At 47.5% G+C, this 26,665-nt stretch overlaps 2 protein-coding genes across 6 annotated transcripts in view; one reads left to right on the forward strand and one right to left on the reverse strand.

The window, feature by feature from the left end:
• Window positions 1-21,627, forward strand: part of PPP2R1B (protein phosphatase 2 scaffold subunit Abeta) — a 34,301-nt gene extending 12,674 nt beyond the window's left edge. The window contains exons 11-16 of one of the 2 annotated variants that reach the window (XM_027563789.1): window positions 2,939-2,999; window positions 6,998-7,152; window positions 7,511-7,653; window positions 8,046-8,137; window positions 12,381-12,502; window positions 21,562-21,627. In XM_027563789.1, the coding sequence (XP_027419590.1) occupies window positions 2,939-2,999; window positions 6,998-7,152; window positions 7,511-7,653; window positions 8,046-8,137; window positions 12,381-12,502; window positions 21,562-21,627 (639 nt within the window). Of the gene's footprint in view, window positions 1-2,938; window positions 3,000-6,997; window positions 7,153-7,510; window positions 7,654-8,045; window positions 8,138-8,543; window positions 10,873-12,380; window positions 12,503-21,561 lie in introns of those variants that run through there. The other variant, XM_027563787.1, reaches the window with a different exon arrangement.
• The window catches only part of SIK2 (salt inducible kinase 2), a 129,758-nt gene continuing 122,661 nt past the window's right edge, over window positions 19,569-26,665 (reverse strand). Inside the window, exon 15 of one of the 4 annotated variants that reach the window (XM_027563784.1) lies at window positions 19,569-25,856. In XM_027563784.1, the coding sequence (XP_027419585.1) occupies window positions 25,286-25,856 (571 nt within the window). In that variant the 3' untranslated portion in view covers window positions 19,569-25,285. Of the gene's footprint in view, window positions 25,961-26,665 lie in introns of all 4 variants that reach the window. The other 3 variants (XM_027563785.1, XM_027563786.1, XR_003514747.1) reach the window with 3 other exon arrangements.

The following is a 26,665-nucleotide window of genomic DNA, read 5'->3' on the forward strand; positions in this document are numbered from 1 at the left end:
ATAGCATCACATAGTGGAGCAGCCTCGCCAGGGCCAGCAGGAGGCCCACATGGCTCGTGTGGTTACGTTCATTTAGATGCATGAGAAAGTATGGTCTCTGTCAGTTGCCTGTAGAATGGTTTTCATTTTCATCAGTGCATTTGTATCTAACAAAAAGGTATTATAAAAACACATTTCACCTTCCCACCATCTGAAAGCAAAGCCGTAGAAGAATATATAATTTCTTGGTATATGTCACATAGATTTTGTGATACTTAATGACTCTGTGACTTAAGGAATATTTATCTGAGAAGAAAGGGGAGTATGGTTTCGAGATTTGACTTTTGCTCAGGGAAGCTTCTTTCTCTGCCTGTACTCTGAGCAAATGTCTCTGGTTACCACTTTTCTTGCATTATGGTTAAAGGGAGTTGAGGACTCCCCATATGAAAAAGGAGTGTTGAAGTTTGTAATGCTAATATTTTGGCCAGAGTTTGTATTATCACATTATCTGTTACTATTTGAGATTTATGCATAGTTTTATTGATAACAAGTTAGTTAAAATTTCAGTGTTGGGTTTTATAGCCATATCCTTTCCTTTCTTTTATAGTAGGTACCCTAGTCAGTTCTGAGTTTGATGTGCCCTCATCATGGTGGTTGCACGTCACTATTAACCGTTAAAATGTAGATGAGGAGATAGACAGCTGATCTCTTTTTGGGCAGGGCTGTGTTCAGTGTTTTATTTCCAGTGCCTCCCATGGTGTGGCATTAATCAGGCACCTAACATTTGTTGATTGTTGAGAGAAATGAATACTTGACTAGTTTCTGAGAAAGCGCATAATGTGTCAGTTTATAGCCAGTATTACTGCAGTTTGTTTCTCCTCTTTCACTTCTGTTCCTTTCATATCATAGCATATGAGATTTACTTTTTCTTTTCTTGGACTAGTGACTTTGTATTGTTATTTTGGTGTACTTAGTTTATGAAATGTGTCTTGTGCATGTCTGTGGGATCATGTTTTGTAAAACTTGAAGTGTCCCATTCTCCATAATAGATGCCAGAGAGAGCAGTGTTCAGGTTTCCCCGCTGTCTGAAAGTAGAGCATCCCTAAGAGCGCTTTTGCAAGCCTAAGGTGGTGTAAAGCAAAGAAGCAGTTACCTTAGGACACATCCTGCTAACAGATACATGAGATACTAGAGAAAGCACAGATGCCCACAGACAGTTTGGCGCAGTGGCCCCTGATGCTGAAATGAGATGTTGAGTGCAGTGCTCAGGGAAGGAGCTTGGCCGTGCCACGCTTGCTGCTGCCTGTCTAAGGGTTCGTTGGCTTGTTGCAAAACGAACACTGAATACTGTTTTCACCTTTTTTCGTTAAAGGAGAAATGCAATTTAGATTTCTTTCAGTTAGTGAAGACATGTACTCTTTTACAGCTCTTTTGTAAAAGTGAAGTGATATAAAGTGAACTTTCAAAAAGTAGAGGATACCTAATGGGGTCAAAGTCATCCTGTCGGTTTTTTCCCCCACCGTTGCTGCTGTTCAGTTGCTGAGTCGTGTCCGACTCTTTGTGGCCACAGACTGCAGCACGCCAGGCTCCTCTGTCCTCCACTGTCTCCCAGAGTTGTCCTGCCATTCCCAAGTACTGAGTGTCATCTTCTGTTCCTAAGTGTTGGCTGTCATGACTCAGAGTGGAAAGCAGCAGTGGTTAACTGGTTTGCTGAAGGTTGAAGTAACTGTCCAGAAGGGACGGTGAATTTCAGTACCGTTTCTTTTAACAAACTCTGTTCCTTGGAAACAGACACTTGGTGACTTTGCTTCATGCTTGTCTAGCAGGGGTGGCATGCATCAGTCAGAAGTGTTTTATTATACAACTTCAACATCTGTTAGTGTTATATAGTTTATTCTTTAAAAAAAATCCATAAAGACTTTTATTTCAGGTAGTCAATTTATAAAATTCCTTCAAGACTTTATGTATGGCCTGGTTTATGGACCATAGTGAGTAAATGTAAGGCTAAACCACAAGAATCAGGAAATAAAAGGTAATTAGGACTCAGAGAAATCCATGATCTGAAATGAAAAATAAATCTTTGAGAGCAGACATGGTAATCCAAATGTATGCTAAAGCCGGTTCATAACCTATTATTATGAAGCCATTTTATTATATTTTGAAAGCACTTGTATAACATTTCTGTATTTAAAATATGTGGTCACTGGTCAGAAACTTCTTAGGTTCCAAAGAAGCTAAAGAGTATGAACATGTAGGCATCAAGAGAGAGGTGTGGGGAAAGCGTAGTTCACAGCCATCTCCCACATGATGTGAAGTCCACGGTGCTAGGTCTGTGTAAACCAGCTTGAGGAGCTTGTCTGTGGCCTGTGCTGGTATGGCCACCGAGAACTGGGATGGGTCCACCCCACCTGTAGTCTTGTGCCTGCTTATTCTCTCTCTGCTTTCTCCCATGGATCCCAGGGTGCTCTCTCTAATTGGGGAGGAGTCTATTTCTTGATGTCAGGTTCTTTATCCTTAAGGATTTATTAAGATATTAACCAAAAAAAAAAAAAAAAGATATTAACCAAAAAGGGAGAATTTTGAGAATTACGAGTATTTCTGACTGGTATTTTCCTGATGGCTGGTTTTCACAGATATTCCATAGAGATCTTTTGGCAGACTGTCCATGCTGCGTTCTTTCTGCAGCGTAGTGTCTGGTTCCAGGCCACTCTCTTCTCTCCCACTTAGCAGTCCCTGGGCCATCTCATTTACCTTTTCTTTATGATTTCTATCCAATAAAGTAGTTTTGTAGTTTGTAAATCAGACTTCATGGTATTCTTTTTTCTGGCTGGTCCATGAATTCAGCTTATTTGGAAATAAGTGACTTTTTTTAGCTTTCAGGTCACTTTGGTGTAATATAAATAGACCTTGATTTTTAAACTTTGGAGACGTGTATTAATGGAATCTTCTGTATCCATAGGGTGTGGAATTCTTTGATGAAAAGCTGAATTCTTTATGTATGGCCTGGCTTGTGGACCATGGTAAGTAAATAAGTTAATGGATTGAGTCCTGTGTTTTTGCATAATCCCATTTTGTTTGTGTATTTCCTTTTCAGAAAGGAACCCTAATCTGACCATATTTTGTTTTACCAGTGTAGTGATGAAGACAGTCTTTCATTAAAGTCCAGTTAGCTTGTTCTGATAAAAAATTCGACATTTCTATCTTCTACCAATTTTTCTATCTTAAACTTTATTTTCTTCATTGGACAATCTCTCTGTTCTATTTCTCACTCTTTCCATTATATTATTTTTTCTCTTTCATACATATACTCATTCCTTTCTGATTCAAAGGTCTTCTGTTCCACCGTCCTTTGCCATCTTTGTGTCTTCAGCCACTGTAGACTGAGTTGGATAGGGATTGGAATCAGAAGAAAGACCTGGGGGAAGAAATGGCTCGTGGGCTTCTTTGAGGTGACATAGAGAAGCAGGTGTGCAGTGGTGCAACAAAGATGTCAGGGCGTGGAAGGAAGACATCGCCTGTCCCCTAGGATAGAGAGGGCCCCGGTTTCTGGTTTGGGTGAGAGGCTCACTATCTTTTCTGTGCATTTATAGCATAACTCATTTCAGCAATCACAGAATCTTTTTCCTCTAGTGCCACATACTGTGTTAAAAAATAAAAGCTGAAACTGCTGCTTATCAAAATACACAGTTGATGTTTTATGTAAAACTATTTGATATGTTCACTTGTTAGCAGTTGACTTTTGAACAAGGTTTCAGGTCTGGATGTCTGCTTGTCTGCTGGGCAGCGATGGGTCGGAGAGGGCCTCTGTCTACCAGTGAGGTCCAGAGTCAGCCTCCTGTCCAGACCTGGCAGCTCCCGTGTGGTCTGAGATCTGTGCAGATGAGGGCCCTGAGCACTTACAATGTCCTGGGAGCTTTGGTTCCATATTTTGGTGCTTATGATGGGTATCTTGCTTCAGTTCCACAACACCTTATTATATACTTTAGCATATCTCTGAGGGTGTCTCTGAGACCCTCCTTTGGGAGTAGAGGGGATATTGTATCTGCTTCTGCAGGTAGGTGGTTTTAAGGGTCAAAACAAACAAACAAAAAGAAAAAACCCAGCTCTCCTGAGTGATTTAAAAGAATACCTCCAGTGTAAAGCACAGGACTTGGCGTAGTGGGTGTTAAATAACTGTGCTGAACTGAAGCTGAATCAGTGGACAGAAATGCTGACGTCCCGGATGAAGCATCACACATTTCAAGACGTCAGTCCTTGCCAAACTGATTTTTTTTGAAGAAAGTGAAAGTGAAGTTGCTCAGTCGTGTCCGACTCTTTGTGACTCCGTGGACTGTAGCCTACTAGGCTCCTCCGTCCATGGAATTTTCCAGGCAAGACTACTGGAGTGGGTTGCCAGTTGGATCATATGGTTAAAAAAGTGAAGAGGAGAGGTTCAAAAAATGTAAATTTCGTAAAGACATGTAAATGTAGATAATCTCATTGTTTTCAAACTAGATTGCAAAGATTTTATTTCTCTTTTTCTTGTCCTCTAAAGTTGTCTCTGTAAGGCTTCATTTTTTTTCTTCTTAGATGAAACTAAGGTTTGGTGAAATCATAGGTAAGATAGTCTTCTCTTTTTAGAAATAAAATGTTCATATTATTTCTGATAAATAATAATGTTAGTGAGTCCCAGCAGATTGGTCCATACTTTCTTTGAAAGCTAGTATTCTACACTTAATTTTGACATACTTTTAAAATCCTGATGTTCCACAAAGAATTGAATTCCTGACATCTTTTCTATATAGAATTCACCTGTCAATGCAGGTTAATTAATGCTTTCTTTTTTCTCTGATTTTTTGTCTTCCAGTTTAGGAGCAGAAGAGACCCTTGTGTCTTTTTCTGCAGCAGCATACTTAAGTGGCCTTTGCAAGCATTCTTTGAACCAGTGAAGTGTCAGCTCTGAAATTGTTGGAGGTTTTGTTTTTGCATTTTAGATAACTGCCATGTAGTGATCAGTGATCTGTTAAATTTTTCGAAACTTTTTTTGCTTATTAAAGTACTAAGAGGAAATTGTGAAAAAGTACAGAGAACTAGAAGCAAGACAGTATCACTTACCCTCTTTTCCCATGGTTGGGTGGATAGTGTTGATCAGAGAGAGGAATTTAGAAGGGGAATTGATTTTTTATAGGAGGAAGGAAAAAGTACCAAAGTTAGTAATACACCACATATAGAGTGTGTTAGAAATTCAGAGGAACATTGCACATCAGCCAGACCTTGAGGGGAGAGGGAAGAAGGAGGGAGAGAGACAAAACAAGCAGAGAGGAGAGGCAGAACCGTGGAGTGGTTTGTTTGCATTCTTTTCACAGCAGAATTGAGAGGAGCCAAGAACATAGTAGGCGTCTGGCCAAGTGGAGTTGAGTGCAGTTAAGGTCTGGGTCAAGGCCGAGCTCTCGTCTCTGGTTACTCTGGCAATGAGATCGCTTCCCTATGGCAATGGCATTAGGATGAGAAGAATCTCAAGCAAATAAAAAAACAATGAGGGGAGAAGACACAGATGGGAAGAAGTTGGTGGGGGACAGTGTGCTCAAAACAAAGACTGTGCTGGTGAAGGGAGGGAGTTTTTGTTATGAGTGGAACAGGTGACTTGAGCGTGTTCCTTCGAGAGTGCTGCTGAATATCGATGGCAGGTTGCCTCTCCCACATGCTCTGGTCAGGTTGCATGTTGGTAATAATCTAGCCCCTTGTTAAAGTGTCTGGCCTGTGCTCACCAGCGGTGGCGCCCAAGAGGCTCTGGCCTGGGAAGAAGTGGCCGTTTCCTGGCTGGGAGCCGTATGTCAGCTGTCCGGGCTCAGAGCTGTGGCCTGGGTGCCTGTCACTCCCCAGCTGTCAGCCAGGAGCCTTGGGCGCACCTGGAGGGAGGGGTAGAAGAAGGAGTGAGTACTGACCTCTTCCCTGTTACCTAAGGCCAAATTTTGAGTGTATGGGACGTGTAAGATGAAGCGTTGCCACACCTGTCTTCGTTGGCTGCTGTATGTAGTAACTAGTTGTTGAGAAGATTGTGGCTCAGGCCTTTATTATCTAGATTTATGATGTCTTTGCTAAATGACCTTGTAGGGAATTACGAGATTAAAGCAGGCAGGTATATTCACAGAAGGCATTTGACGTGTTGCCTCAACAGAAACATTTTTAAGGGGAAAAAAGGCAAGTCAGTCTCAAGTTTTTATTTGCTGTTGTGTAGACGATGACAGTGGCCTCTGAATAGCCTCCTCGCTGTCGTTCTCTCAGCTGTTCTTGCTGCTGCTGGCATAATCTTGCTAAAATACCACATTGGTCATACGGCCACATCTTTGCTTTAAAAACCCGTCATTGGTTTCCTTACAGTCTAAATTTAGCTTTCATGAAGCCCGGTCTGGCTCCACCCTAACTGTTCAAACTTACAGTCTCACAGATTACAGTTTTTTCCTTTGTGTCCTGGGTAACTTTTTTTGTCCTTTCTAGGAATTCCTCCCCTCTTCTCTCCACTTAGACACATCCTCCATAATTTTTAAGGCCCAGTGCAAGGCCTGTGTTTCCCACAGCCTTCCCAGACCTCCGTGTTCTCTGTCCTCTAAACTCCTACAGCCCTCAGGGTCTTTACTATTGCATGCTTTATTATAATGCGTCTTAGACCCCATGACTTCTCAGAACGCATTATTTTTCACTTCTCTGCTTGAGTATGTGGTCTTTGGGGGCAAGTAACTTATGCATTCTTTCTGTGACACATAGCACATAGTTGGCAGGCACTCATATTTGCTAATTAATGATGCTTGTAATGAGCTCCTTACTTCCCTTTTCCTTGGACATCTTGAAACTATAGTCAGACCACATCAGCATATTAGAAGTCATAGCTGAGCATGCTTGCCATTGCAGTCTGACTAAATTTGGAGTGTTTACAGAGTTTTACTTTTGGCCCACCTTTGACGATGGCGTAAGGAAAAGTAAACTAGATTACGCCCGTGATGTGAGCAGCACGACAATGTCTTCTTCACCTCTTCTGCAGTGTATGCCATCCGGGAAGCTGCCACCAATAACCTCATGAAACTAGTTCAGAAGTTTGGTACAGAGTGGGCACAAAATACCATCGTTCCCAAAGTGTTAGTAATGGCGAATGATCCTAATTACTTGCATAGAATGACCACTTTATTCTGCATTAATGTAAGTATTACATAGCTGTTTTGTTAAGCTCTGATGTTAAACCAGTTATTCAGGACTGTATTTCTGAATCCTGAATATGTTGTCCTCTGTTTGGACTATATTTCTTACTACTGATTAAGTTGGATATTTAGGAGATGAGAGAAAACCGTCAGTTTTTCAATTTGTGTTAAACTCTATAGTCAAGTCAGTTTTGAATTCTGGTCTAATTCTGGGATTCTATTCTGCCTTGTATCTTTCATCACATACTCACACTAGAAACATTTTCCTGGTGGCCAGTTACTTTCTTATCTCTTTAGATTTGGGGATACTTTTTTTTAAAAAGGTGTTTTTTAATGTGCTGTCTTATTTCTTTTTCAAGGCACTGTCTGAAGCCTGTGGTCAGGAAATAACCACTAAGCAGATGCTGCCGATTGTATTGAAAATGGCAGGAGACCAAGTAGCAAATGTCCGTTTCAATGTGGCCAAATCTCTACAGAAAATTGGACCAATTCTAGATACCGAGTAAGATTTTTAATATTCTTTTTTAAAAAGTAGATTTAAATTTTCACCCCATGTAGGCAGAAATAGCTATAATTAGATTTGGTGATTTTCACATCACCTAAGATGTGGGTTAGGTTAAAGACAATAATAAAGTAATTGAACAACCAGTTTTGAGGGTGTCTGCTCTTTTATATTTAAGCTCTATACATGTGTAGACCATTGTCCAAAGGTAATTCTGCAGAGACTTAGAGAAATTATTTAGTACTTGTCAAGTTAATATTATAGGTGTTTTAAAATATTAAAAAAATTTTAAACTGTGAAAATTACCATAGAGTATAATATATATTACATACCATAAAGCATTTCTCTGGCTCAGAAGACTGCCTTTCACAAATAATGCTGTTGGATTTTAGTGCTTTGCAGGAGGAGGTTAAGCCGGTACTACAGAAGCTAGGCCAAGATGAAGACATGGATGTCAAGTATTTTGCACAGGAAGCCATAAGTGGTATGTCTGTTTCTGCCTTCCAGCTTTGGCTTGGGCTCACAGGATGTGAGTGGTGTTAAGTGGGCCAGGCGATGAGCACCTGGGCATGGGAGGGGGTGAGCTCCTGAAACACCGTCTCCTCTTTGAGTAGAACCTTCTTGGCCCACCACCAGGCAGGCCATTTTCTCAATTCCATATCTAAGGGCTGGGTAGGGAAATAATTCTTACTGGTAAGAACAGTGTTTTGTTTGGATTTGAATCAGTTTTTAAAGTTTTAACTTTGGATTAGCCTGACAGTAAGGAAGCTGACCACTGTGAGAAGCTATTAGTCTTGCACTTTGGGATCATTGTTGCTGCGCTGAATATTCGCGTACATAGTTCATGTACTTTCTGTACCACTAACTTGATTTTGTTTGGAATTTTCTAGTGCTTGCACTGGCATAACGAGGAACGAGGGGAAAGACTTTACTAAATTCTTATCACAGACTTCTAGTCAATGTGTTCTTGAACTGGGTGGAGAGAAAAAAAATGGAAAACCTTCAAGACCTCATCCGAGCAAATGGCAGCAACTTACAAGAAATCAAATTTCAGTGACTTGATTCTTTCTAAAGATGAAATGGCATTGTTTTTCACTTGTCTTCCTTGTTGGGATAATTTAAACTGTTCTTATTGTTTGTGACCAATTTCTGATACTTGGCACAGTCATTTCTTGACTGTTTCCTAATGATTTATTTAGCACTGTCTGGGCTCCTGCATCGTCATTGTTTAATCAGGTCCCAGCCTGTTTAATAGTCCACCAAGCCTGGACGGGTTTTGGACCCAGACATGGAACAGAGTGACTCTTTGGATGTTTACATGTATCTGTGTGTCTCCATTCCAAAGTTAAATGTACATGGTTTAGAATAACTTATTTTATAAGCACTCCACTTGGGAGACACACTGAGATTCAACTGTAGTGAAAGCCATATTCTCCTGGATAATGATGGTCCGTGTCAGTGCCTCACGCGAAGGAGGAATGTGGATGCTCAGGGTTCATGTGTTCATCGTTTTGGTTTTTATTTGCTCGATTGTGGCTGTAATCATGTCATCCAGAAACCTGAAATGCAGATACATCTTGCTCCTAATGTGTCGTGTTGAAACCTAACTCCATTTCTGCAGCTCCCCACTGTGACTGCGTTCAAAAATACTCCTCTTTCTCCCTGTTGAGATGCTTAAAATTTAGTGCCCCTGAGTAAGCAGTGGTTCCATGGTATGATTGTAGACTGCAGTTGCATCTCTAATGAGTAAAGGAACCAGTGGGACAGCACGGAGGATTTCCTGCTCCTTACCTGGTTCTGCTTCCAGCTGTGTGGACGTTTGGTTTTTGCTATTGCACAGTAATAGCTTTCCAAACGGAAGGTTCAGTATTTGTTTGGTATGGGTGATGCTGGAATCTTATCATTTGAAATGTTATTCTACTTTTACAGTAAAACCTCATTAATTCCTCCTGGAATTGATAATGACTTAAAGCTGAAGGGTTTGCTGAAGCAAATTAGTTGTATGTAAGGAAGCCTGATGTTTCTGAACTACTTAAACGCTCTTTAAAAAGCACCCTTTTCCCACTTGATATGCCTGGTTTCTAATCACTCTCATCAATTATATTAAAATACCGGCCACACCTTTATTTAGATACATTGAATTTGCTGTTTATACCTGATAGATATACACACATATTTAATGGAGGATTTAAGTATTTTTTCTTTTAAATTTATGAACAATTTTCACCTAATCAAACTTGCCTTGCACTAATGACTTTTTAATTAATGAGGTTTTATTGCAGCTTATTTTTCTCTCAGTGCATCTTGCTGAGTCTGAGTCTTGCTGTAGTCTGCTTGTTTCCATTTTGGTTTTCAAGTAGTTTCTTTCATTTATAGTCTCTTAAAGCCAGTGAGCCCTGTTGTGTTTTGTGAAGACACAGAGACTTCTAGGAAGCTTTGTACATTAAACCATTTCAGAAAACCAAGTTTGACCAAATACTTTAAAGTTTGTCTTACCTTAGAAAAGCGGAACATTTAAAATCAAAATTATCTGAGTGCATTTCAAACTGCCAAACTAGTTTATAGTAATTTTCTATTTTATTACTTCTGGGCTAAGGATTAAATATTTTCTTAGGCAAAAAAATCTTTTCTTTCCCTGAAGAAATCATTAATTATTATGCTGTAAACAATGTTTGTTTCATGGTTCTTTTTGTTTTTCTTTATTACCTGCAGTTAATGCTCATCTTCATTGAATTTCATATTTGAGAGACTGTTGTCTTGATTGAAACGAATTTACACAACCATGGCTTTCCTCTGGTTTGTGGACAGACTCTTCACTGGTCTTGTGGCCCTGCTGGGGAGCACTGTGCATTGACCTCCACCCTTAGATGTGGCAGAGGGGAGACTGTGACCCTTTCTTTCTCAGGCTTGGGGCAGGGAGCTCAGCAGGGCCCTGTGTTTTTGGGTCACCCTGTAGGGACTTCATTGTTTCTTCTGACTTCAACAATAGGGATCCATTTTGTTATTCTTCAGAGGAACTGTTCTTTGGCCCATAACTTGTCCTTTTCTCCATGTATTAGTTTTCTTGCCTTAATTTCACAGGAATGTAAGCTCCAGGAGCTCTGTAAGGGCTGGGGTTTTTGTTTTGTCTTCTGCTGTATCTGTACCACCAGCATCTGGGTCAGTGTCTGGTGTACATAGTAGGTGCTCAATAAAAATGTGTTCAGTGAATTTCCAAAACCTGTCTTCTGTTGTGTTGTGTGTGTGGAACAAGTCAGCCAAGGTACCAGACTATTCTCATTCTCCTGTTGACACAATAAAAGAATTCCACTGCTCTTATGTGGCCCTTCCCCAGTCCCCAATCTTAGGCAGCAGTTGTATTTGGATTGTACAGCGCCTGGAATAAACGCCGCCATAGATACCCATCTTAGGCAGTTTACAGCAGTTGTTTGATTAGAAAAGTGAAGCAGAGACATGTATACAGTGTTATGCCAATAAAAGTCTTATCAGGAGTGGAATTCATCTTAGTGTTGTGGGGTTTAACTTTCACAGGTTTAAGAGACAAGATCTTGTTTCTCTGTCTATGCTGTCGTGAAGATACGAACCTGAAGTGCATTTGGTTTCGTAAGCATAAACAGGTTAATGTATGGTTTCCAGCGTGACTGTTTCCAGTCATGTTGGCGCCCTCAGGTCACAGAAATCCCGCGGCTTGGCCACTATGATTCTAGGCCCTGGGGGTCTTTGCTGGACAGCACGTCCTGAATCAACAGAGACGGCAGCCTGACCTTTGAGCGGTCTTCTCCAAGCGGCCAAGATACTGCATGGACCTCCAGGGGAATCAGACATGTCATTCCTGACCCAGTGGTTGGGCTGTGGTAACGCTGGCTTGTTGGCAGTGTTGTTAATCGCTGCGTTGTCATGGAGTTAAAAATCTGGTTCTTCCCTGAGGAAATCACACTGGTCCCGTTGCCCTGGGGATGGCAGGGCAGAGTGGCCCAGCAAGTTGGGTGCTTGTCTCTCGCCTTTCACTTAAATTCCTCTGACGCTTGTTTTCCTTCCTGGCCTTCTGGTCTTAAAGCCTCCTTTCTAAGCACTGCCTGGTTACAGACTGGAGGGGGAAGGAGCGGTCACCTTGTTCTCTCTAGTTAACAATGAAGAGATTGTGGTCTGATGTTATGTAATTGCTTCTCTGGGATTCTCTCATACTCCTGTTTTCCATCCAGCTCCATGCTCTTCTTTCCCATTCACTCACATGTCTCCAGTCTTTTTTTGTACCTAGAATAGTCTTAACTATTCCCCATTTGCCTCCATGAGCCTGCTTTTCCCAGGAAATTACATAATGTTCAGTTGAGATGGAAATCTTTCTGGAGGATGAAGAGATTTTAATTACTCATTGGGCAGAAAAGCCAAGTCATTTCTTTCTTCAGCGTTGTTGTCTTAAATTGATGTCAATTTTGCAAGGAGCCAAGTCTCTCCTGTCTGGCTGGGATTCTGTAGGCTGTCAGTGACCCAGAGGTGGGGGAGCACCCGGCTGGCACCCTAGGCCCAGTAGGGTGGCTCTTCCCATGGCCCTTGAGGAAAAAGCACCTTCAGTCAGGTGCGGGGGTGGACCAGCTCCGTGCCCGGAGGCCTGTGTGCATCCCCATCGCAGGGCTGGCGCACCTGAGGGCCGTGGCGAGGAGGCGCAGGGGAGCTCCTGGGGATGCGGCCTGGCGGGGTCTGTTACCGTCTGCTGTCTGTGTCTCTAGCGATGGCCCAAAGGCTGAGGAAGCTAGATTTTCCTGTGAAGGACAGTGAAGAGCCCAGCGCCCCTGGGCCTGACAAGAACCACTTCCTGAGACCCAGAGAGCCTGGAGAGGACACGGGGAAGGTAAGTGCCCTTACGCCACGGGCCCGGGCCCCTCCGTCGCCTGGGCTGAGGTGTGTGGGTGGAGGGCAGCCAGCGCAGCCTGGGGCTGCTGCCAGAGGTGGCGAAGCCAGAGCTTTGAGCTCTCTCCCTGAGAGGACGGCGGAGTTCCGGGGACCAGGGGAGTCTGTTTTTATATATGTTACGTATATTTCTTGACCATTCTGGGAATGCCTTCTGAAGGGTGGGGTGGGCTTGCCAGCACCCTGCCACCCTGCCCCCAACGCAGAGGAGAGAGGTGGTTGGTAAAGAGTTGCTTATTGAAGCAGGCTGTTTCTACATACCTCCCAGAAGAGACTGTTCTTACTTGCTACAATTCATCTCAGGTAGTCACTTCCATTCAAGGAAAAAACCATTTACCATTTTACTGGGTAATAGTCTGAATGTTTTACTAGGCACCACCCCCCCCGCCCCCCCCGCCCCCCTGCTCCTTGACACCACTCTGAAGGACATGTGCCAAGTTCAAGTTCAGCAAAGTTGGTGCCAGCCAGTGCCCTGGGGCTGTTTGTGCGGAGGGTGACGTATGACTTAGACTCCTTCAGAGAAGCAGCACAGTGGGGCTGGCTGCCATGTGCTGATGTCAGGCTGCGTTTAGTTTATCTGGAAGATAATGGTATTTTTGTACCCACTCCAGTGCGTTTGCTTGGTGACAGTTCTAACATCAAAACGTTTGTCTTACAAATCTTCATGCCCTTTCCTTCATGTTTTGTGAACTGCGGCCATGAGAATCTTTTGCTCTGGCCCAGGCCCTGAGCTACAACCTCATCTTTGAATGTTCTCCCCTTCCTGCCGTGTGCACCGCTCTCCCAGGGCCAGCGGCTCAGCTCTCCCTGCAGTGGCTGCCCCGACCCGGAGGCAGGGCTGAGGTGACAGTACCCTCAGCTGCAGCAGCCTTTGGTCCTTGCCTCTGTTTCACTGAACTTGGCCTCAGGGAAACTACCACGTCTGAATAACAGTTTCACATTTTTAAGCCTAAGCCACAGACTTCCTTGAGAAGGAGTTATATTTTCCTACACATTCAGGGTCCACTGACTATGCCATTAAACACATGGTTTGCCTGTGATCTGCTCGTGGACTAGTTGAGGCGACCCCTCTGTGGCAAACTTGCCAGGTCTGGAGGCGGCCCCTGATGGCCACAAGCTGGGGAAACAGCATTTGCTGCCATGTCCTGAACCCTGAAACTTGGTAACTGCAGACAGCTTGTCAGGCTCCCAGCAAAATCTCCCTTCGTCCTCGCAGCAGCCCTGTGTGGTGGGTGCTGGTGGCTCTGTTTCTCGGGTAGAGAACCTCCCCCCAACCCTGTCCTGTCTACTGGGTGTCTTTTCCAGCACTGGAGGCCCAGCTGTGCTCTGCTTCTGAGGCTCCAAATCAGTCAGCCCGGTAAAACCCCCTGTCCTGACTCAGGGAGCCTTCCCTGAGTCTGTCTCACTGAAGGAAATGGACTCCGGGTGAGATGGAAAGGGAATTGGCTGTTGCCAGGCAGAGCCCTGTGTGTCAGGGGCCAGCAGCCAAGTGAGTGATCCAGGAAGTCATCCAGTTGCAAACCAGAAATTGTTCTTAACCCCTCACTCACTGTCAGTGGCACGTAGCAGATTGGCCCATCTGCCCCCGGCGGGGTCGGGGTGAGCCCCGGCTACTGAGAGCCCTGGGAACTGCCTCCAGTGTCCACTGGCCTCTGGGCCCTGCGGGAACCGTTTCACAACCCGGGGCTTGGCCTGCCTCTTGACCCAAGACAGGATGGCCCCGTGGGACGAGGGCCAGTTCCTGCGCTGACGGGTGCCTGTTTGGGGCCTCCCAGACTGGCCCCTGGTGGCTGCTCTCTGCTGACAGAGCTGCCGACGGGCCTCTGTCAGGCGAGGGTTAACAGAGGATTTGTTTATTGAATTGCGAAGTAGCTGTCACATGATTTTAATCAAAACACCATTTCCCTGACAACAGTGATGTCAGTCTTGTTATTGCAGGAAGGAGCAGCTGTGAGGGACAGTCAGGCTCCACGCTGAGCCCAGGTTCAGAGACTCAGATCAAGTGAAGCATCATCTGTAGAGGTCGCAGGCATGGCCCCCCTGAACCTGCTGTCGTGCTCTCTCTGACTCGACAGCCTGTGCTGTGCAGACGCTGGCCAGAGCCCGGCCACCCTGTCTCCACTGACATTGCCCCTTCTGCACCCATTCTTCCTTCCACCCTTTTTTTTCCTTCTGGTTTTTCCAGTTCTCCTTATTTGCCCCAAGCTCAGCGTGTCATTCATTTGGGCCCCTAGGATCTCTGACCCCTGCCTCTGGCACCTGTCTCCCCTCTGTGTTTTAAACCAGCAGTTCTTGCCAGCTTGAGGTGGGGCCCTCCTGCTGCTCGGGAATCTTGGCTCCTTTGGAGCTTGCTTCCTGGAGGAGAGGGACAGCTTGTCCTTTTTCTCTCCCGAGAGCAGGTTGGGGGGCCTGGGTGCTGCCTGAGGGTCTCCAGGGCAGTTCTGAGGAGCTCGGCTGAGGACGTCTAAAGGGAAGGAGCTCCTCAAGGAAGGGCCAACCTTAGGGTAGGAGGTTGGTTTTCTTGAGCCCAGAATGATGAGAGAAGGCCTGCATCCAATCTGGAGATCAGGGCCCAGGGAGGGGGGCAGCAGACCACTGCCACAGAGCAGTGTCCTCAGGGCCTGCCGCCTCTCCACACCTCTCTCAGGGGTGGGGACTGAGCAGCTGTCTCTGCAGAGAAAGACTGTGGGCCCTCCAGCCCTCCTGTATCCAGAAGCTCAGTCTTAAAAATTGGAGACGGAGGAGAAAAGCCTTCTAGGTGGGATATGGATTCTCACAGCTGTTCTTTTATCTGTGGTACCCATGCTTAGAATTCATCACTGAAAGGAGAAATCCTAGGCGAAGTTCTTGGTTCTTTGTATTTTTTTTTTTAGTTTGTTTAGATATTTTTGGCTGTGCTGGGTCTTGGTTGCTGCACGAGCTTTTCTCCAGTTGCGACGAGTGGAGGTTACTTTTCGTTGCGGTGCACAGGCACCTCATTGCCGTGGCTTCCCTTGTGAGGCACGGCTTCTGGGGCCTGTGGGCTCAGTAGTCGCGGCTCCTGGGCTCTAGAGCACAGGCTCAACAAGTTGTGAGGCCCGGCTTAGTTGCTCCACAGCACGTGGGATCTTCCCAGACCAGGGATCAAGCCCACGTCTCCTGCATTGGCAGGCAGATTATGTACCCCTGAGCCACCAGGGAAGTCCTGTTCGGAATAGGGCACCTTAAATCTGTGACAAGATTTCATTGGCACCAAACAACTATTTTCTATGTTGAGTGCTGGGATGATCAGGAGTTAAATGGAAACAAGAGGTAGAAGTGACAAGCCATTGAAGGGATCTGGGAGTCTTCTGAGTGCTTCCTTGTTGGAGGGCAGGGCTAGGCCAGGCTGCACTTGAACCCCCCAGTAAAGCGGTTGTTGAGTCAGCTCATCTGTGTTTAGGAGTCACCGTTGGGATAATGAGCCTTTGCAGTGATTTGCCCAGGTTAGCAGTAGGGCTGGGAATAGTTCCAGGGGCCAAGGACCCAGCCAGGGGAACTTTGCTGCTTCCCAAGCTGTCCCTGGCAGAGAATGGATAGATTCCACCTGACTGGAGGGTCTTAGTGGCCAAGTGACCGCTCCAGGGAGTGGGCAGGGAGGCTGGACCCCGTTCTCCCACACTTGCTCCTGGATGGGCCCTTCTTGCCCAGCCCTTTTGTCCCTGAAGTCTCCTCCAGCTTCTTGGCTGGCGCAGGGGCCTGCTGAACATCGGGGCTTCTCTAGTGACCAGGGGACAGTTCTAGTAGGCCCCAAACTGGAACCTGAGCCGCCGGCTGGTCTGTGAACTCGGGGTCCCACAGTGGGGCGTGCTTCAGGGAGAGCCCTGGGGGGCTTTCCCTCAGTTCAGTTGCATCCCACCCCCGCCCCCCAACTGTGGGTGATCCCAGTGTGGTGACGCGCTTCCTCCTCAGGGTCAGGGCTCCCAGTCAGGCCCCCTTTTGGTATCTCAGGCCCCGTTTGTTCCCTCATCTCTGGGGCGTGAAGAGAAAGACTGAGTCAGAAGCTTTCAGAGCCTGCCCAACAGGGAGGCCGACAACATCTCCCTCTGAGAGGCCGGATCCCCGACACCTCTTTCTTGGGGCCCAGACTCCCTGAGCTCTCCGCACCACCAGCTCACAGGGCTGCGGCTGCAGCGGGGCGTCCACCCCTCCTGGGCAATGCCCTCTCCTGCACCCGGGTTCCTCACTCAGCGGCTCAGCCCGGCACCGGCTTCTCCTGGGCTGCAGACCAGCTCTGAGTCAGCGCACCTAGGAAAGTCCCCTGGAAATTTACACAAAGGGAGCTTTCAGTGTTCCCTCAGGGTATTTGCAACTGTCAGTCCAGAGGAGCTCAGCTGGGCCAGCGGACTGGCATACCTGGGGCAGAAAGGCGTATCAGTTGAGCGGCTGGAGGCACGCGCCAGCTTCGCGCTCTGCTGACCTGGCTTTGGGGCATGGCCTCGGTTGTCTGCCACTGATGTCTGAGGTGACATCCCCCTCGCTTCAGTCGGGACCCACATCTTTCTCCCAAGGGACCCTCCAAAGGATGAGCCATGAACAATATCCTATCCCTCCAGAGCTGCTCCACCCTGTCATTTCATTTTTTAAAAGATTCTTACTGGAGTGTAGAGGACTTCCGTGTAGCTCAAATGGTAAAGAATCTACCTGCAATGCAGGAGACCCGGGTTCAATCCCTGGCTCGGAAAGCTCCTCTGGAGAAGGGAATGGCAGTCCACTCCAGAATTCTTGCCCGGAGAATCCCATGGACAGAAGAGCCTGGAGGGGTACAGTCCATGGGGTCACAGAGAGTCAGACACGACTGAACGTTACGTGCCAGACACGCCCGTTGATTTGCAATGTTGTGTTAGTTCCACGTGTTCTGTCATTTCTGTGAAGTGGTATCACTGGGACCAAATGAAAAGGGCAGAGTGGCTGCCGCCTGTGCAGGTGACACGTGTCTTGTAGCGATGTAGTACCCAGAGTTCAGTGCACAAAGCCTAGAACTTCCTCCCGTGGTGTCCTGGGGCTGCCGGCAGAGCAGGGGGCACTCTTGCTTTCAGGATCCACCCAGGGAGGGGTGGGAACACTCAGAAGCGTGAGTCCTGCTGCTGCTGAGTCGCTTCATCGACTCTTTGTGACCCCGTGGACTGCAGCCCGCCAGGCTCCTCTGTCCGTGGGATTCTCTAGGCAAGAATACTGGAGTGGGTTGCCATTTCCTCCTCCAGGGGATCTTCTTGACCCAGGAGTTGAACCCAGGTCTCCCGCACTGCAGGCAGATTCTTTACCACTGAGCCACTACCAGGAGGGTAACTGAAGAGTGTTAGGGGTTGCAGACAGAGATGCTAGTGCTCTAAGTCGGGGGTTAGAAACCCCTCTGGCCCCACAAACGGGCCTCGGTGGGTCCGGGAAGCAACTCCTCTCCTGAAATTGTCTGTCTCAAGTTGTGTATATGTATGTTTGCTTGTTGCTCAGAAGAGGATCCAGAGCGTTTTATCAGCATGTCAGAGGCATCTGTGAAACCTGTTTAAGAACTAGTGGAGTAGAAAAGAACAGATGGTCAACAGAACCCTGGGTGGGACCCTGACTGGCCGTGATGGAGGGGGACTCTAGTGAGGAGCACTGCAGATGCTGCCTTGCTTTGGAGGTGGGAGCACTCTTGACAAGCTTTAGACCCCAGAGGTCCGGTGTCTGGAGCTCAGGGTGCCCTTGCCCCTTGCACTGAGCTTCTGGCTCATCAAGGCCACAGAACCAAGATTCTGCTTGTGAAGGTCAAGGGCTTGACTGGGGGCTAGAGTTCCGGCCAGTCTCTGCTGGCAGGGCTGTTATTTTTGCCTGTACCCTGGACACTGGAGTTGTTTTTGGCAACACAAAATCAAGAGGATGGAGAAATTTGGTGGGAAAGGGTAAAGTTTGCAAAACATTGTTGCTGAAATTGAGTGCTTTCCTTCAGAAAAAGAAAAAAAAAAAAGCAGTTGAAACAGTGTTACTGAATTCTTGGGTAGCCAGACAGAGATTAAGAGCCATTTGGGAGCAGGACTGAGTTGCCTGTAGGTGGTGCTGGGACAGCAGGGTGGTCAGTGGGCAGGCTCTGCTCTCTTTCGCCCTTGGCTGTCTCCTCCAGGTGCCGCCCTCCCCCACCCCCCACCAGGGCCAGTGGGTGACCCCTCAGTTTGGGAGCTGTCTCAGTGCTGTAGCATGACTCAACTGGAATGGTCTGAGTGAAACCAAATCTTAAATTTGCTGCCAGAAAGTAGCATTTTTTTTTCCTCTGCTTTTAATTTGGCCACACCTCACGCAAGTGGGATCTTAGTTTCCTGACCAAGGATCAACCCTGTGCCCCCTACATGGAGTCTTAACCACTGAACGGCCAGGGAAATCCCCAGAAAGTGGGATTTAATACTGCCCTTTCACTTGGGGTCCAGCACTGAAACAAGTGCCGAGTGAGTGAGAGTGCCCCAAATGCCTCAGCAAATGGGTTCTCCAGCTCCCGTGGGCACTGAGCTGGTTCCTATCGGGAGGGGGACCATAGCCTGTGTGTGTGTCTGGTCCCATGGGCAGGGGGGCCGTAGTGTATGTGTTCTGCAGAGATGTGCCATCCTGAGTAAGTGCCAGTGTCCCCTTGCCCTGCAGCTTGCTTGTCCCGGGGCGGGGGGAGCCCGAGCTCCCCCTCCCGCTGCAGAGACCCTCGCCTGGCTCCCTCTCTGCGTCCATCAGTGAGTGCCGGTGGCAACATCGCCCCCCCTGCACCCCAACCCGTGTGCAGACTGCAGTCGGCTGTGCTCTGGCCAGCGTTCTCCAGCACTACCGTGTGCTTGGGTGACTTCAGAGCAAGGTATTATTTACCCTGCTGACGTCAATGAGAACATATTATCCACTGTCCTTCTCTGCAGCCTGAAATGAGCACCAGAGCTCAGGGAACACAGCCACCATCCTTACTTTTCAAAATTCCACCCAAGGCCTGACGAGGGAATCGCTCTGCTTCACCCGCCTGCCATTCAGATCACCCGGGCTCTTAGAAAACAAGTTGTTTTTATTTTAATTCAAGAGGGTTGGAAAGGTAGAAACAGTACATTTTCCTTGCAGAAAATTACCCCATTTAAATTACGTTTGATACAAAGATCATTTATTAAACTGTATTTTAAGCAATTTTCTAACATTGAGTGACAGGTTACATTTTGATTTTTTTCACATTGGAGCTATTATGATTTGCACTCAAAATACCAAAGCTATTGAACTCACCATTTTTTCTTAGTAATTAAAAAAAAAAGCACACAGAAAAAATAACTACAATTAGATTAATTTTATCAAAAGTAACTCTTTCACAAAACCAAACATCCAGCAAAGACCACCCTCCTCCCTTCAGAAATAAGCAAATAATTTTGCCCTTTCTACAAAGTGCAAATATCTCTATCACTTTTGTTTTCTAAATTGCAACCCCAAAGAGAAGCAAACCTCCTTTCTCTGTGGTTCTTTTGCCTTCAGAGATTTTGGTGGAGGCAGATTTCTTTTGCCATCAATAGTGGGATGATATCACCACATGAATTTCCTTGACTGAGCAAATCTTGAACAGATAAGCATCTCACAGCCCCTAGCAAGGCCCAGTTATCTGTATTTGCTAATGTAACATTATTCCAATCTGGGGTCACATTTTTCCAGGATGTTATTTTGTACTTCTATTTTTAAAGCTTCTCCCTACCCACCCACTTTGCCTCTGAAGACAGAAGTATTCAAAGTATGTTATTTTTTTAACTCTATGGGCCTTCACTGTAAATATGCTCCACCCCCCTCCTCAGGACTGTACTGAGCTCCTGATTCTTTTCTAAGCAGGACCCTTTCTTGGGGTTGAGTCTGTTCGTCTGCAATGGTGGCTAAAGCTGTGCAATTGGACCCCTTGGCATCAAGAAAGGGTGTGTCCTATTACCAGCTTCTGCAGGAAATTATTTTATTTTGGGAGATGGAGAAACGAGGCATCTCTGACATGAGCCTGAGCATCTGCAGTTAACTGGACACTGAAAGACGGCTCCTGTGGGCTCTCCGTCTCCCTGGGCCTTGCTCATGCATGGCTGTTAACTGGAGGGCAGCCCTTCCACCAAAGCCAGGCAGCAGTCGATTGGGAATAAGGTTTCAGGGACAATGTCACATTTATTCAGTGCTTAACCAACATGGGGCTTTGCTTATATAGCTGTTTACTCGTGAGATGCCTCAACTGCTACTGAGGAGGGAAGAGCGTCCCAAGAGCCTCCCTCAGCTCCTCTACTCCTGAGCTCTGTGGCTTGGACGTCAGTCTTCACAGAGCTTTGGTTTCCTCAGCCGTAAAAAATGAGGACTAACTGCTCAACTAATTTCATAGTACTGCTGTGAGGAATTAGCAGAGATCACTTGTGAAAGTGCTGGGTAAATCAATGAACAGATAGAAGCTACTGCTCCTTTTCGACAGATGAGCTGAGTGCCTGGCAGGAACCAGCAAACCTACCCTGACTGTGGGCAGCGCTGCTGCGTCTTTCTCAATCTCTGCAACAGCAGGTGCATGACTCTGCCCAATGTGTTGAAATCTGCATATGAGATGTGGGCAAGATGGTGGTATAACTAGGGCAGCTGTGAGTCTTCTGGAATCAGCCAGGCCACCTTCATGGGGAGGAGCAGTGAAACAAAGATGGGAGGGGCACTGTGAGGCCAGGGTCTCGGGGTCCAGGGTCTGGGGGGTGCTGGGGAAGGCCAGCCTGGGTCCCCTCACGCCTTCCAGGGGCCACGGGCTGACAGCGCTCCGTCATCAGCCTCCTCCCTGGGACCACAGGCCAGGGACCGCCGCACTACCAAACCTGTTAGAAGGGATATGCGGATTTGTTAAATTCTTTTGGTCCCAGTTTAGAAAGAGGCAGATGACACCGTTCTTGTCTTCCACACATCACTCTGAAGACAAGTTCTAGAAAAACTTCCAGAAGCAATAAAATGATCAAAGATCCCTGTCTGTACAGTGACTCCAACTTACTACCTGTTCTCCAGGTTTTACCTTTGATTTCTAGGCACAAAGAGAGCGAGTGGCTCGCGTGGCTTCCGAGGAGGCAGTAGAAGCAGACCAGTTTAGGGGTCCAGGTGCAGCCAAGGTCAGCCCCGAACAGACTCCGCCACTGCTCACGGGACCAATGTTGTCAAAAGACCCTACGTATTGTCTCAAAGGAGAACAAATGTGAAAAATTAGCTGGAGTGAGATTTCTCTTAAGCCAACTGAAGTGTGACTCCTCATACAGGCTTTTAAATGTGATTGTGGCTAGAAAATTCTGACCCCAACACAGAACCCAGTATTAACCTGGGGCTTGACTGCGGCTGGGAGGACCCTGCCAGGGAAAGCATTCACCTCCTCACGTCCACACGTGGTAACTGCTCGCACCTGAGCAGGACCTCTTTTTGACCACTACGCACTTGGACCCCTGACCGGCCAGAGCCAAGGCGGCTGCTTTTTACCTCCCTTTCGTATCTGGTTGGCCAGCCAGTCACGCTTCAGCTGTGATCACACCCTTCTTCCCAACTCTGGTAATTAGGCAGAATTCATTTCTCTAAGACCCACCCTTTCAGGCAGAGAGGAAACGGCCAGTGCCGCCACGAGAGGGCGCCACTCCCTCCCCGGCAGGGCGCGGGCCCCCCGTCCCTCAGCGGCTCCCGCCAGCCCCAGCAGACTGGCTCAGGCACAGCTCCGACGCTGAGGGCGAAGGGGACGCCGACTGTCTGTCCTTGGAGGTCTGACGCGGGGAGGGAGGAGCCCTTCAGCTCCGTCTCCTCGTCCTCCTTGACGGGCCCCTCATGTGGAGACTGGAGGATGGCTGGCGTGGAGAACCTTCCTCCTCCTCCTCTGTTCCCAAGGCGGCAGCAAGGTGGCGGGGAGGATGGGGCGTCCGTCGCCGTTTCGGGAGGGCCCTCCACCCGCGCCTGCTGTGCTAACGTGCTCTGTTTGCCTTACAGGGACCCGCATATCAGCTGCACGTAAATACTAGAGACACATTTCCCCAATTGGACACTGCAGAAATAGTGCTTTTTCTCCCAAAGTATAGACTAATATCCCGGATTTAAAAGAGAAAGCATAAACGAAAATAAAGTACCACACATATTGCACTTTTTGCTGAATGAAGTTTTTACCTCACGTTCGTCTCACCAAAGTGTCTTCAGAGGAGCCTGGTTTACAAGAGGGTGATGCTGCTAATGGTTATCATACAGTAGTGTACACACACTGGTGTGAGACAGACTGCAAAGGCGTCGTTTCAGAGTACCTCTCTTATAAAAAGAGTAGTACAAGCCTTCTTAGTGTTACTTTAGTATTTGTGAAGAGAAAACAGCTTGGAGGCTCACACAGGTCACTAGTCAGGGGACAGAGCAAAGGAGATAGTCAGATGGGGGTGGGAAAATGCCTGACTGAACAACAGAACCAGCCTCCTCTCACCAGCTTACATTTCAGAGAATACAGATCGTTATGGAATTTATTGATTTCTGCTTGAAATAAATGAGAAAAGCAAACAGCTTACAACACAGTCCAGCAGGATGGGTCATGCTCCTCGCCCGCGGTCTGCGGTCTGAACAGACCCGGGCACTGCTGGGTGCTCCCCAGAGCCTACCTCTGGGGCCGTGACACTCCCAGAGCCTCTGCTGCCTCATCCGTCAGCCCAGTGGTCCTGCCGGAGCACCCAGCTTTCCTGGGCTCAGCGGCTCATGGCCTGGTCTGCAACTCTGCCATCCTAGGGACTCTGAAATGAGAGGCCCCCGTCTTCAATCCGGAAGGCATTTAATTTCATAAATATTATAGCACTTCTGTAGAACATTTTGGGAAAACATCCTTCAGTCTAAACAAATCAAGCTTGTTTTACAACTGGCTTATTTTGCAAAAACTTAGAACAGATTAGAGATCTTAATGAAAGGATCTCTTAGACGATGTTGCCTATTTCACAAAATCATCCATCTTAAGCATGAGGAGGAATAAACAATTCGTAGAAGGAGCCTACTTCCTTCTTGGGTTTCTGCTGCGTCTTATCCAATCACAAAAACAAGTCCTCCAAACCGCCCTCCCGTGCTCACACCGAGTCCAGCCCCGAGCAGAGTGCCTGCGGAGCGTCACCAGCACTGAACCCCTAGACCCTGCACGCTTCTCCTCGCCTGCCCTGGACACACACTACAGAGGAAAGGCACCTTAAGGGTGTTTTCTAGATGCAGCATCAGTGTAGTATCTCTCTTCTCTGTGCTTTAAGGGAGATGCTTTGTGCTTACGCGTTCATCTGCTCACAGGACAAGCCATTCTAAGGGACAGAGACGAGAGTCTTTGTACATAATACTGAATTTGTATCACTTGGATCTTACGGTCCCAATGACAGATTACTCATTATTTCTAGGTTACACAGTCAACTAGCTGTGGCATCTTTTTCACGTACTCTGAAGACTGAATTGTAAGGGTTCAGTTGTACGAGTAATATATGTTTGGCAGATGAATCTGTTCAAATGGTTAACACATCTGTGGTCTTCTGAATATTGCTGTAATACTTGAACATTTCATTACACGTCAAAACTCTAAGGAAATTAAGGATGTGATTCCCACATGGTGGAAAACAAATTCTGAAGTGACTTTGGATTTAGCGTTGACGTAAATGGAAAACTGTTGGTTTCTACAGAAAAGAAATTGTTAAAGCGTGATCTGGGGGAGGGGAAAGGCACAGCACTACCACTTCACATGGGAGATAAAGTTCATTTTTCCTCGTCCTTAAAATTTCTAAGCCCTATATGAAACTGTCCAAATATACAAAGCTCAATAAACAACTAGCAACACCTAGTGTAAAGTCAAAGTAGTTATTACATTTTTAAAAGAGACACGAGGTTCCCTACAGACCAACTGCCCCAAACCGGAAGTCTCCACAGAAGACCGTGCGGGAAGAGCCCGTCTTCCCCGGCCCGGGGCTGCTGCTCTCGACCGATTCTTGATTTCTCGCCCCTGGTCTCCACTGCCGCGTGTCTCTCGGTTCCACAGGTGACATCTTTGGGAGCTCTCAGGACACTCTGACACTCTGGAACCCAGGGACCTTCCAAGGAGGTGTGTCACCCACGCTCAGACGGAGGTGGCCGCCGGTCTCAGGGGTCAGTGCCCGCTGTTCCGAAGTGGACCCTGAAACAGAGCTCAGGCTCTACCGTTTTGAGTGATCTCGGGAACACCATGCATCAGCAGCTCAGAACTTAACGATTCAGCGACAAAATACAACTTTATTTCCTGTGCATCAGTTTCAATATGTATTCTTGATTTGCCTTTGAGGAACATGCTGTTGCTTGTTTCAGTGAAAAATATATTGCCTTTTTTTTTTTTGCCTGCATATAATGGCACATATTTTTTTTCCTGCTTTCACCGAGGTTTCCCTTGATGAACTGATGTAGTTCTGTGTAAAACCTAGGTCTGGATGTTTTTTTCTTATTAAACTTTTGTTGGTGCCTCCAGAGCTGAGAGCTCGGTCCACTTGACCTAAGGGCATGAGCTGCAGCCGACAACCACGTTCCAGCACTTGCCACAGAAAACCACGGTGGGACAGAGCCAGCAGGAGGCGACACCTGGCTGGCCGGCCCTCCAATTCCAGTTGGGTGACTTGACTTCTTCCCCATTAGGGAGAGGGCGGGAAAACGAGCTTTCAAGTTTAAAAGGCTGGAATGAAAATAGAAAGACAACACTCTTTTCACCCAACCCGCCTCACTTCCTGTGAAGCTGAGGTTAATTTACCAGGACGTAGCCGCTGTGCTGTGGGTCCACGGCTTCCAGCATTTCACAATCAAAGAGTCCGGGGAACTCGGAGAGCGCCAGAGGGTCGTAGCCGGAGGGGGCCTCCTGTAGTCCTGAGCTCCTGGGACAGTCCGGCCCGTCCATGCTACTCTGCGGGGTTCCATCCGCGGGGTACTGACCGGGAGTGGGGTGCTCGGGCTCCGGGGTGGCCGCGCCCGGCAGCTCACAAGTCTGATAGAACTGTAAGGGGGCCGGGGCACCCCCCGACGGTGGCGGCGGGGGCGGCGGGGCCCCGCGGGCCCCCGGCGAGGCGGGCAGCGGCTGCAGCCGCATCTCGGGGTATGGGCTGAGGAAGGGGCTGAACGGCATGTGCTCGGAAGCCGGCTCCAGGACGGGGCTCAGGGGCTGGGTCAGGCTGAAAGGCGGCGGCGGCTGGGAGGGCTGCGGCGGCGTCTCCTGGTGGGGAAGGGGCTGTGGGTACGAGCTCTCTGCTATCTGCATCTGATTAAAATATGCCTGCAGCTGGGACTGTTTCTGGAGGAAGAGCCGCTTCTGCTGGAGTCTAAGTTGGCAATACCAAAAGAAAGAAGTTTAGGTCTTCTTCAGTGACGGCAATTCTAACGTAAATCCAGTATCAGTCATTAGCGTCCGTCCTCCCACTTCTCTCTTTCCCAAGGCAGGAAAAAAACAAAAAAACAAAAAACGGGGGTAGGAACCAGTCATGTTTGGTTTCTTAAACCCTGTCTTATTTTTTGTCCCTCAATTCTGGCTCATCCCTCCGTGCTCAAGTGAACACAGTGAATTCCTTTTCTCTAAGACCCTTGGGTTTTTCCTCCCTTTGAAGCAAGGGGCTCACTCCCCATCGTCGGGTTCTGAGGCGGGGGTGGGCCTCTGGAGGACCATGGATTAGGGGATGTCTACCTTGCTTAGCTGGTAAAGAATCCGCCTGCAATCTGGGAGACCTGGGTTCGATCCCTGGGTTGGGGAGATCCCCTGGAGAAGGGAATGACAACCCACTCCAGTACTCTGGCCTGGAGAATTGCATGGACTGTATAGTCCATGGGGTCGCAAAGAGTCGGACACGACTGAGAGACTTTTACTTTCACCTTGGCTGAGATGCTTCTACTAGGGAGGCCGGACAGCACCTATTACTACAAGGGAGGCTGGAAGCCTCCTTTCCAGTAAAACCCACTTAAACTGCATTAGCCCCCAGGTCCTGAATGCTTAGGCTTATTCACAGACCAGAGGGGAAACACCAGGAGAAAATGAAAACAAAGCAGGCTTAGGGCTGCTCTTCTCTGACAGGCCTATATTCCACGGACAGTGGAACATCCGAATTAGCATATGGAAACCTGTTGTCCTGGTACAGGG

The sequence above is a fragment of the Bos indicus x Bos taurus genome, chromosome 15 (genome assembly GCF_003369695.1).
Source record: "Bos indicus x Bos taurus breed Angus x Brahman F1 hybrid chromosome 15, Bos_hybrid_MaternalHap_v2.0, whole genome shotgun sequence".
NCBI lineage: Eukaryota > Metazoa > Chordata > Mammalia > Artiodactyla > Bovidae > Bos > Bos indicus x Bos taurus.